Source organism: Panthera tigris, chromosome D3, assembly GCF_018350195.1.
Source record: "Panthera tigris isolate Pti1 chromosome D3, P.tigris_Pti1_mat1.1, whole genome shotgun sequence".
Lineage (NCBI taxonomy): Eukaryota > Metazoa > Chordata > Mammalia > Carnivora > Felidae > Panthera > Panthera tigris.
This window is the reverse complement of record NC_056671.1, coordinates 40,242,562-40,254,844: the sequence shown is the minus strand read 5'-3', so window position 1 is coordinate 40,254,844 and position 12,283 is coordinate 40,242,562. Positions and strand designations below refer to the sequence as shown.

The window sequence follows — 12,283 nt, the reverse complement described above, 5'->3', positions numbered from 1 at the left end:
CAGGAAGCTTCATTGTCATGGCTCCTGGGCTGGTCATTGTTCAGTCGGCAAAACTAGGCCTTTTGATGGTCAGACCTAGTGAATAGGTCTGATTAAAATTCAGACTGCAGAGTTGTTTTTTTAAAATGTTTATTTATTTATTTATTTAGAAAGAGAGTGAGAGGGGAAGGGGCAGAGAGAGAGGGAGAGAGAGAGAGAGAGAAAGAACGAATAGGGGAGGAGCAGAGAGAGAGGGAGACACAGAATCAAAAGCTGTGTGATCCCACGACTGTGAGATTATGACCTTAGCCGAAATCAAGAGTTTGATGCTTAACTGACTGAGTCACCCAGGCACTCCCAGTCTGCACAGTTTTAACGTAACCTAACGTAACCTCTTCTATATTATATATATATACCTTGATTCCATACTAAAAATCCTGGTTCTCAGGGGCACAGGAAATAGAATTGGAATATTCTACAATTATTCATTTGTTTTTTTCATATGCACAACCATCTCAGAATAGCATACTAATAATACCGTGCCCATATCTTTATTGAGAACAGTTAATGATTCCTTTTTTTTCTGCATATGCACTCTCTATTCTTTCCTCATTTAAAATAGTTGTGCTATATTTACATTGTCAGAGCACATAACCTACATGTTCTCTATTGCTTCAGCCCTCATTTAGTCTCTTATAAATAACTATACATTTAATGCTTGCTACTACTTTTTCATATAAAAAGACTATTCTCTATCAAAATTCTACAGATATAGGTCAAAGAATTCTAGATGGCTTATAAAGGAAAAGAGCAAACACCTGACCCACCTTGCCCCCTCCTAGCCAGATTCTCCCTCCTCAGAGGCAATCACTTTCAATTCTTCCAGCTGGATCTTATGGTATTTGCATTCATATTTCCAAAAACTTGCTTATGTGGATCTGTTGCTATGTTCAGAGACCTCTGATAACCTATTGGTTTCCTTCCTGCCCTTAAAGCATTACCCTCGGAACCTCTGACCTCCTATTGCTATCTGTGGCTGCTACAGACAGCCCGCTGCTGTCCTAGGATTTCTCTTCTTTATCACTGTGGGGGTACCCTTCATTGTCTTGACTATCATGGAGGCCCTGTTTCATCTTCCTTGTTTTATTCCTTCCTTTTTGTGGAGCAAATCTTCCAGTGCTTTCCCGAACAAGGCGGCCAGCTTGCATGGATGGAAGTGTCTGTATTTCACCTCCCCTGTTAAGGGAGGGTGTGTTTGCATTCGGGATTCTAGCCTGCATCCCTTCTTTCAGATGTTTTCAGGCTTTCCTCCTTGTCTCTTAGCCTCCATGTATGTTAGAGTTTGGGTAAGTGGATGCCTTTCTCATTCCTAAGCCTTTCCGTATGAACTGGTTTTTCCCATCCCCTTCTGAAAACTTTTAAAGATACTCTTGTTTCAAGAGAGCTACATTTCACCATGTTGTTCCCCGTGAGGATATTTCTCTATCAACTGTGGTGGGTACTGGGTGGGCCCTCTCAATCTGCAAAATCATGTCTTTCAGTGCTGGGACCATTTCTTGAATGATTTCATTGGTAATTTCCTTCCTTTTATTTATTTTTTTCTGGAACTCCCACTTGTTGGATGTTAGAATCCAAGAAGCTCCAAGAATTCCAGGAACAAAAACACAAGGAAAAATACACCGATACATCATAATTTCCAAAGCAATACCGATATAGAACAAAGCTGGAGGACTCACGCTTCCTGATCTCAGAATTTATCACAAAGCTACAATAATCAAACCAGTTTGGCACTGACATAAGGACCGACACATAGACCAATGGAACAGGATCGGGAGTCCAGAAATAAGTCCATGCACCTATTCATCACAGTTCTTATGTCTGGTCCTTTGGGTTGTCTAAAGCTCATTGTCTAGTTGGATTCCTCAGGATGGGCTCATGGAAACGATATTCCCTGCATTCATTCACACTTACAATAGTTTGCCTGTGACTTTTTTTTTCCCTTTCAAGATTTCATTTATTTTTTTAAAAGATTGTTTAGATGTTTATTTTAGAGAGAGAGGGTGCATGTGAGTGGGGGAGGGGCAGAGAGAGAAGGGAACGATGGGTCTGAAGTGGGCTCTGTGCTGACAACAGAGATCCCTTTGTGGGGCTCGAACTCGCAAATCATTGGATCATGACCTGATCTGAAGTGGGGTGCTTAACTGACTGAGGCAACCAGGTACCCCCAAGATTTCTATCTTTAGATTTCTATTTTTCTTAATGAATGAAATGTCTCATTCACTTGCGCCTATATTCCTTTTAGTCTAATCTTCATTTCTGAAATGATTTTTCTTTTACTTCTAGTTCTTCCCTGAGTTTTGTGACATTATTTTTAAGTTTTTGAAATTCAGATATGTCGTTTTCTCTCATGTCTTATATTGTGTTCTTAATGCTGTTTAGTGCATTTTAAAATACAGTTGACCCTTGAACAAACAACAGGGGGGTGGGGGTAGTGACTCCTCACCTCTGCTCAGTTGAAATTCCACATATAACTTTTGACTCCACAAAAATGTAACTATTAATTGCCAGAATTTTTATTGATAACATAGTTTAGTTGATTAACACGTATTTTGTGTATGTATGATATGCTATATTTTCAGAATAAAGTAATTTAGAGAAAAAAATGTTATTAAGAAAATCTCATAAGGAAGAGAAAAGATAGTTAAAATACTGCACCGTCTTTATCGAAAAAAAAATCCATGTATAAGTGGCCCATGGAATTCAAACCCATGTTGTTCAAGATCAAGTGTAGTGTGTTACAGTTTTGATCTATTTTGTGGTTATGTCTTTCTGCATGCTTTCATTTTCTGGAGAAATGTTATTCTTTTCCTTATTTTTCTTTCTTCTCACAGTGATTTTGAATGTGATTTACAGTGGGTAATTGTTCCTCGTTGTTTTTGGAAAATTAGTCTGACTTGGAGAGGGTGGGTACATTCAAGATACCCCCCTCAAATTCCCAGGACTTCCTCTTTTATTGTTTTAGCTTTGCGATATTTCCTGATTCTTTTCCTCCCGTCCCCAACTTTTACCTTGGCATTTTCTTTTCTTCTTTGCTACCGTCTCTACCGTGTTCATATTTGATTCCACTCCCCTGTGTTTCTTCTCAGCCCTGGGCCCTGTGCTGGAAGGAAGCACTGGTTGGTTGCTTTCCAGTGCACGTAGAGGCTCAGACTGCTCCAGTCTTTTTTGACCTAACTGCAGGCTCCTTGAATTCATCTGCCGTTAGAGGAGGCAGATCCCTTCCACTTTCAGCTGCTGTTCTCGAATAGGCGCCCTGAACTTTCCGGTGAATACCTGTTGCTTGTTTTATTTTGCTATCCTCGAGTCTGTCGCACAAGTCATTGTCTCCCTCTATGCCTTCTTCCACAGACGTGGATACAGTGTAGTCTTATGGCTACTTGTGGTTTGTTTTCATCCACTTATATTTGGGGTTCATGGAATATCCTGTTATACCCAATTTTATTGTAAATGTTCTCCATGACTTTTGGGGTTTTTTTTCTGCCTAGTTGCTCTGTCTGCTTTTATATGGAGACTCAGGGAAATTCGGACACTTAAGTCACTACCACTGTAAAATTGTATAGGATGATTGTTCCATAATTTATTCAACCACTCCATTGTGGATGATGATTCAGATATGTACTTGGAGACTGCTATGACCAACACTGTTGTGCGTTTATCTTTATATACTGGTGCTTTTATTTTCTGTATTATAGAGTGCCAAAAGTGGGATTCTTGTGCCAAAAGGGATGTTTTATACTGTTGTAGATGTTCATCGACTTACTTTCTATGGCAATGGTGGCAGTTCACTCCAAACAGCTCATTTCTCAGCATGGACACTGGAACTGGGTATTAGCACTTTTTGCAACTCTTCTAGGTCAGAAATGATATTGTGCTTTTTCAGTTTGTGTTTATCAGCCTGCTAGTGTATTTAAGCATTTTTTCTTATATGTATTGGTCTTTGTATTTTTTCCCTCTAATTTGCTATTTCATAAGACTTGCCTTATGTTCTTTTAGGCTGTTTTTCTTTTCTTACTTACTGGTAAATATACTTTAGGCAACTGGAACATTCACCTGTTTTCTTGATACATGTGAATATCCTCCAATCAGTTGCATTTTAACTTTATGATATCTTTTGTCATTGAATTTAGTTTTCAGTTAGAACAGATGTCAATTGTTTATGTTTTCTAGGATTCTTATTTTGTTAAAAGTTCTATCAATCTTACCACAGTATCAGACATATATTTTATAAATTTTAATTTTTGTCATTTTGTGTTATTGTATACATTTGAGCTCTATTTGGTTTTATTATATGGGAAGGAGTAGTTTAATGTTCTTTCTACTATGTCATGGGCAATTTGCTTGAATTCTCTAGACCTCACTTTCCGCATCTGAATAATGGGTATAATGATACCTATCTCCAGTATATGCTTTAAGGATAAAAATAAAACATTTGACATGCATATTATATTTCTAGGCACATCCACTATACATACACTATACCTAAATAGTGGATGTTATTCTGTGAGATAGTGTAGTGGGAAGAATGAAACAAATTATACTAATTCTCTAAGACTAAACTTCATAAATTAAAAAATGATCGTTTTTATAGTTGATATGAAATTAATGAGAGAATATGAAAAGCTTCTAGTATATATCAGGTAAGCAATACATGATGACCGTTCCATTGTTTTCATTTCCATGATTACTATTATTATTAGCAATATTGTTGCCATCAATACCCCAATACCAGCAGGCTTTGAAGAAACTTATCAGTTAGGAGTCAGGACACTTGGGTTTCTAGGTTCTGTTACCGACTATATTTATAGATACTTGTTTCATCTGAGTTTTTATTTCTTGGTATATATACAATGAAGGGATGGCCTAGGTCACAAATCACAGCTAAATTGCTACGATTACTGCTGAACATAATAACTGTGTACTCACTTCTTTTTTTAAAGTTTATTTTATTTTGAGAGATAGAGCATGAGCAGGGGAGGGGCAGAGGGAGAGGGAGTGAGAGAGAATCCCAAGCAGGCTCTGTGCTGTCAGTGTGGAGCCTGATGTAGGGCTCAAACCCAGGAAATGGTGAGATTGTGGCCTGAGGTGAAAGCAAGAGTCAGACGCTCCACCAACTGAGCCACCCAGGCGCCCCTGTCTACTCACTTTTAAAAAATGATGTAAAAATCCAACATATTGCCAGACAAAAGATGTCTGCAGGCTTCTGGTTTATCATTCCAGATGAAGATATTTGAGAATTGGACTTGAAGTAAATGAGGACATAAATTGAGCCAATTTGGAAATGACCTAGTTATTATACTAAATATTTTTTTTTCACATGTGACTTTTAAAAATTCTTTCTTCTCAAGCTTTACTTTAGAAAGCCCCATCTTATTAGATGGATATATAATCAAAAAAACACAGAAAGGGAATAAATATAAAAAAAGGTCAGTTTTTCTCTATCATGCAAGCACTATCTGTTTTTAGGGATATTTCACTTCTATCAGGTATGAATGGCAGAAACAAACAGCTTAATTATTCTAGACCAATATCTTCTCTTACAACATTTTAGTTTGATCTTTCCAGGAGCCTTTGATGACTAAAATGGCAGGTTTTAAAAGGGAATAGGATAGCATGCATTTAAATTCTATACTATTAGAGCTGCTACTAAAGATCTATAAGAGAGAACATCCCAACATCATAAAAGCTAACCACTTTTTGAAAAGTCTAGAATCTATATGGTAGTATTGCTTGGAAGAAGAAACTATTCTCCTTTGAATAATGATAGTGTTGGGACTGCAATAGAAAGTTTGAAATTATCCTTAAAGATATTGTATTACTTGAAAATTGAATATGGAACTAGAAAAATGATGTAGCATTAGGAATCCATTTAGGATGGCTATTCTTTCTGTATTTTACTCAAGGCTGAATGATTATACCACCGAATTGCAGAGCTTGACCTGCCATAGCATCGGGGCCCACGTGAGTTTCTTCAGTGATTTGTTGATATTTTACTAGGTTGTCACTAGGAAGGGATATTGTCTCAGGAAGGTCCGATCTGTGGCACAGGGACCCAAGTCAGGCAGCTGCATAGACGCAATGTCCTGATGGGGCAAAGTAGCATGTTTCTCCTGTCTTGAACATTGAAAATTTAAACATTTAAAGTTATGAAAGCAGTGAATGGGTATAAGCATTTTTCGACAATTTTTAAACTATTTATTTATTTTTGAGAGAAAGAGACAGAGCACAGGTGCGGGAGGGGCAGAGAGAGAGGGAGACACAGATCTGAAGCAGGCTCCAGGCTCTGAGCTGACAGCAGAGAGCCTGACATGGGACTTGAACCCACAAACTGCAAGATCATGACCTGAGCTGTAGTCGGCCACTCAACCAACTAAACCACCCAGGCACCCCCCAAATTTTTTAAAAAATCCATCGATGTATTCTACATGTATGACAGCTGGATTTATAGACTATTTTATATTTCTGGAAGGCTATGTGAGCATGAGGCTGTCCGGAATAAAGATAAGCTTAAAGAAATTTAAAATATTATATTGCTTAGTGTGAAGAAAGTAAAGACAGACAAGTCAAAATTTCACCAAATGAGGCACCAACTAATTTCCCTGAGCGTTGGGATGAGTGTCATTGGACAGCATTAACTCACACACATTGGCATGCATGCTCTTGGAGCCTTCTCTAAAGTAAGGAAATGTACAGTAGGCAGATATTGGAGTCCCCAAGGCTAGCTTTCCCTGTTCCCACTCTGCCCTGCTCTCAGAACCTTGCTATGATCCCTGCCTTTGTTGAATATGAATTTTCTTATATCAAAGTTCTGATCATATCTCTTGCTGCTTAAAAGCTGAAGTTTTAATTGATTTTTAATCAATTCCATTCCTAATAAATGAAGTCCAGTCCTCTGGAGCTGGCATGCAAGGCCATGCGTTAAAAAAAATATCTCCAGGGCAAAATTCAGGACAGACTTCCCATTGCTGCCTCTACAAGTATTCTGAGCTCCACCAAAACTAGAACACTCACTATTCCTTGAGTTAGGGAAGCATTTTTCAAAGTCCAGATCAAATACTACTTTATTAGAATCCCTTGGAATATTTGTTAAGACGCATATTCCTAGACTGCATGCCTGGACGCTCTCTCTTTAGAATCTTTGTTCTTAGCACCTTTTTCTCCTTAGCTTCAGGATCTTGTTGACAATTCTGTGACCACAAAGTCTCATTTAACATCTGGTTTCTTCCATCTCTTACAGAGTGTTTTATAAAATAACATTATGGAAATATAAAGCAGTTAGCAGAGGGACCCAGTAAAGTAGCCTCTTACACTTGCCCTACCTCCCTCGGAGTATTTTGTAGTGTTCAAGTAAATAATCACTGTGATAGCACTTTTATCGTTTTTGTATGTTCTCTTACAAGCTCTTGATGGGAATGGATTTTGTACTGTTAATCACTGAATAACTTGTATAATCTGGTCCAGTGTTCTGCTCAGTAAATATTAGCTGAATTGATAGTATGGCAGTTATTTTTGTGATAGAAATTTAACTTCAGAGGTCCTAGACATCATTTACAAAACATCCTTCTTTTTGTGCTCCCACAGGAAGGCGTCCCTAGCGGCAACTTCTGCTCCCCTGCTGGCTCCGAAAGCTGCAGGGTCCGGTCTTCAAAGAGCCCCAGGTTCTCTCTGCCCCCTGATCTTAGGTAGCCCAGTCCTCTCCCACTCTCTGAAACTTTGATGGGAGGGCCTGGATATTTTGGATCTAGCATTAAGATGCCTGAGTCTTCATCCCTAGTCCTGATACCAGTTCTTAGAAGTGACTTTTGTCTCATTACCAAGATACAGTATTCACCTGGGACCCCGTTGAGATAAGTAGACTGTATCTCATTTCCTGTCCTCAGGCTGCTGTCTATCAAGACTTGCTCAACGCTTGTACTTTTGTGATTAGACGCTGCCTTGGTTTTGCCAGTGATGTCTATGCTGTCCTTCTGTCCTTCAAGAGTCTTTTCAACCTTATCCATCAACTCCTTAAGGGCACATTTGCTGGTACTGACTGCTGATGAATTTCCGAGGACTCGCTCCAATGTCCTTTATCCCTCTGCAGAGGACCCCTTCTCTGCTGGTAGACTGCTGATACGAGGTGCTTGCCTTAGGTGAATACGTGTAGCATTTAGATTAGGCCTCCCACCTGACCCCTCAGTGGTTTACTCTGCGAGTGGCCATCTCCTCACGTCATGCCCTCTGTTTCCACTAATCCTTATGTAGTTCATGGCCCATGGCCACAGTGCTCACCTGGCTGATGGTGCTCATGGCTCGCATGTAGCTCTCGTTCCTAGAGCGGAACTTTGGTGATGTGAGCAGGCCGGCAGGGTCAAGGCTGTCCAGGCTTCGATTGATGGAGACTTCACTTACTGCTCTCAGGTAACTGTGACTCCGGATCTGGAGTTTGGGGGAGTGTTCATTGGAAATCCTAAAAGAGAAGAAAGGAAAGGGCACGTTTAGTAGAAATGTAAGTAGTAATAAGACATGGTCCTTCTATCATTGATGTACCACCCTAAATACTGGGATGAACAATACAGATGGCTTCCTATGATTCCTAGACTCTCCCATGGTGTCCCAGAAGGAAAAACTTTTTACCGGAAATCATTAAGGTTTCATAACATCTAATGATGTGAGCAATTAAAATTCTCTTCAGCCTATGAAATAATTTCCCCATCTGCATCCCAGGGCGGGGGTGGGGGGAGATAATAGTTCTGACTTCCCTGCCCCAGAATCCTGTCCTGGGAGTCTGTAGGCCTTTTCTTCTTTTTCAAATTCTTTTTAAAGTTTATTTATTTACTTTGAGAGAGAGGGAGAGAGAGAGAGAGAGAGAGAGCAGGGGAGGGGCAGAGAGAGAGAAGCCCAAGCAGGTTCTGCACAGAGACTGATGCGGGGCTCAGTGTCGCGACGGTGAGATCATGACCTGAACTGAAATCAAAGGAAGGACGCTTAGCTGATTGAGCCACCCAGGCACCCCTGTAAGCTTTTTCTTTTACCCATTTCCTTTCTGTGCCCATATTTTTGTTTTTGGACTTTCTAGTAACAGTAAGTGGGTATACATTTATATCAGTATCTCTACCAATCTTTCTGTCATCTGCTTGTCTATCTAATCTTTGTCTCATTTAGTTGAGATTGAACTTAGTGAACAAAAGTTAAATTTTAGCCGTTACCAATGTGCACATCTTTAAATCTTGATATGTAAAGAAAGTCTTTACACACTGTACTCTTTGTATTTTTTTCACGATGCATTTTAAAATTATAAAAGTAGAAAATGCTCATTGCCAAGCTATACAGGAGTATATAAAACAGAAGGTGGGTCTTCCTCTCCACCCCTGTTTCTGCTTCAGAATTCTACACCCTTAAAAGAACTACCCATAGCAGTCTGGTGTATATCCTTCCTGCTTTTCTATTCATATACAAACAATTCATTTTTAGTAATTTTTAAAGCTTGCTTTCACATGGAGTTCAGGGTGATTTTTCTTTCATTATTAAATTTCTTTTATTTTTGCTGAAACATTGCTTGCAGTTTAAAATTAAAGTTGATAAGAAAGATGTATGCCCAATGCCATTGCTGTTATTTATCATCATCCCGGAGATTATAACCAATGAAATGAGAAGATAAAAAGATATAAGGAATATAAATGTGGTGAACTGAGAGATAAGCTTTGATTATTCATGGATTGTATAATTAATTATCTGGAAGATAAAAAAAATCAACTGGCAAACTACTAGAACGCATTCTGTCCACATACGGTAAAGATATTCTCCACATTCCAAATGTCTTCTTGGCAATGTATAAGATTGCACTCATTCTTGAAGTTTGTATTAATTTTGTATTAATTTAATGTAATTACTTAAATATAATAGTCAAAAAAGATGGACTCAGTAATACTAAAACCTGGGAGCAGCTAGTTTTTGCAATTGCATTGAAAAGGGGACCAAGTTAAAATAGATCTAGAATAGGGGCGCCTGGGTGGCTCCGTCAGTTGAACATCCAACTTCGTCTCAGGTCATGATCTCGCCGTTCTTGAGTTCAGCCCCGCATCATCGGGTTGTGTGTTGACAGCTCTGAGCCTGGAGCCTGCTTCAGATTCTGTGTCTCCCTCTCTCTCTGCCCCTTCCCCGCTCATGCATGCTCTCTCTCTCTTTTTCAAAAATAAATAAACATTAAAAAAAATAGATCTAGAATTTAACATCAAAAGAAAACCTCCTACATTATTACTACAAAAGGGAAACTGTTCTAAAAATGGATGTTCTCGATGGATCCTACAAGTAGCTGTCAAACATGAACTATTTGCTCTGCCAGCTCAAGCGAATATTTGCCATGTGTTATGTGCTATTATGGTGATTCACAATGGGCCACTTTATAAATGCTCATGCCCCAAATCCCAACCAACCAACATACAAACTGAAGAATTTCTTTTCCCCTTAAGGTCTCTTCTAGGAAAAGAGAGACTTAGCTAGAAGCATTTACAACCAAAAGTTCACTTCCCCTTAGAACTTGAGAATTAGATGGTAAATGTGTTTCTTTGGCTCTTTTGCAACCCGACCCAGGGCATGGATATTGCCAACATAAATGATGGTGCTGTTCCAAATGGTTATCAGGGCAGCAATTCCGGGGGGGGGGCGGGGGGGGGTGACTTTCATAAATGGTGTATATTCACAAGACGAAGTGAAAGTCCAGTGTTTTGAAAAATGAGTGTCTGCTGGCTGAGATGGGGAAATGAGGCATCATTGCAACAATCATTCACCCAGGTCACTTGTCATGAAATAAGGCATAATTCCCAAATTTCAAAGTGAAAAATCATTCAGAAAGGATTGAAGAGTTCTACTTTGGTGAGTCATTTCTGATAAAACAGCGCATACTTTCATCAGACGCTAACTGTAAGGAAATGAACTCTTTCCTCTTGTCCACTGAGCGGAGCCCACAGCTGTCAATATAAAGGGTAAAAGTATGTACATGTGCTGCTGATGTGGAAACACTCACTGAAGAAACACCGGAAAATAGTGCATTTATTCCTACATTTCACCTCAAGGGAAAGGTGGCTTGCTAAGAAGAAAGGGCATGTGCGTATTCAGAAATATTCGTTCTCGTGTTAGATGGATTATTTTTCAACGTTGGCCTATTCAAATGACGTCTGTCTTTTTCCCCTTTCCTCCCTAAATGGCTTGTGCTAAGTTAACGTTTCGTGGCTTATCAGCACTGAGATGCGGGCCTGGCTGAGTCCCATTCATTATCATGTCCTTTAAGAGCACTCAAAGATAGGAGACCCTTTCCTGGCCGTGGGGCAGCTACATAAACAAGGTTGGCCCAGTGTGTCGGTAAGGTGGCTAAAGAGAAAGATGAAATAATACTCAGGCTGCAAGATTTTAAAACAGTGTCCCCAAGGTGAATATGATCAACTTTGGAATACGGTACTAAAAGTATAACTTCATCAGATGAATAAACCCTGGGGATGTGACGTGCAGCATAGTGACCATAGTTAAAAATAGTGTGCCGTGTACTTGAAATTGGCTAAGAGAGTAGATCTTTTTTTCATTTAATATTTATTTTTGAGAGAGAGAGAGAGAGAGAAAGAGACAGAAGGGCAGAGAGAGAGGGAGACACAGCACCTGAAGCAGGCTCCAGACTCTGAGCTGTCAGCACAGAGCCCGATGTGGGGCTCGAACCCACGAGCCGTGAGATCATGATCTGAGTTGAAGTCGGACGCTTAACAGACTGAGCCACCCAGGCGCCCCGAGTAGATTAAAAAAAAAAAAAATTGAGATATAAAAGTGACATATTAGTTTCAGATGTAGAACCTAATGAGTGATTGACTATTTGTAAATATCGCTAAATGATCATCCTAATAAGTCTAGTTAACATTCATCACCACACAGTTACAGAATTCTTTTCATGTGATGAGCACTTTTAAGATGTACTCTCAACGCTTTCAAATACACAATACAGGATTGTTAACAAAAGTGTCCACGCTGTACATCACATCCACAGGACTTCTTCGTTTCACAACTGGAAGTTTGTACCTTTCGACCCCCTTCACCCATTTCTCCTAACCCCAACACTCGCCTTTGGCAACCACTGATCTGTTCTTGGTATTTATAAGCTCATTTGTTTGTTTGTTTAGTCTACACATAAGTGAGATCACAAGGTATTTGAGAGTAGATCTTAAGCGGTCTCACCTTCCGCTCCTGGCAACTACCATTCCACTTTACGTCTCTGAGTTTGGCC

At 39.5% G+C, this 12,283-nt stretch overlaps 1 protein-coding gene across 1 annotated transcript in view; it reads right to left on the bottom strand.

Moving 5' to 3' along the window:
• Nucleotides 1-12,283, bottom strand: part of DLGAP1 (DLG associated protein 1) — an 888,408-nt gene that overhangs the window by 184,985 nt on the left and 691,140 nt on the right. Inside the window, exon 6 of the mRNA XM_042963009.1 lies at nucleotides 8,308-8,485. Within this exon, the coding sequence (XP_042818943.1) occupies nucleotides 8,308-8,485 (178 nt within the window). The remainder of the gene's footprint in view (nucleotides 1-8,307; nucleotides 8,486-12,283) is intronic.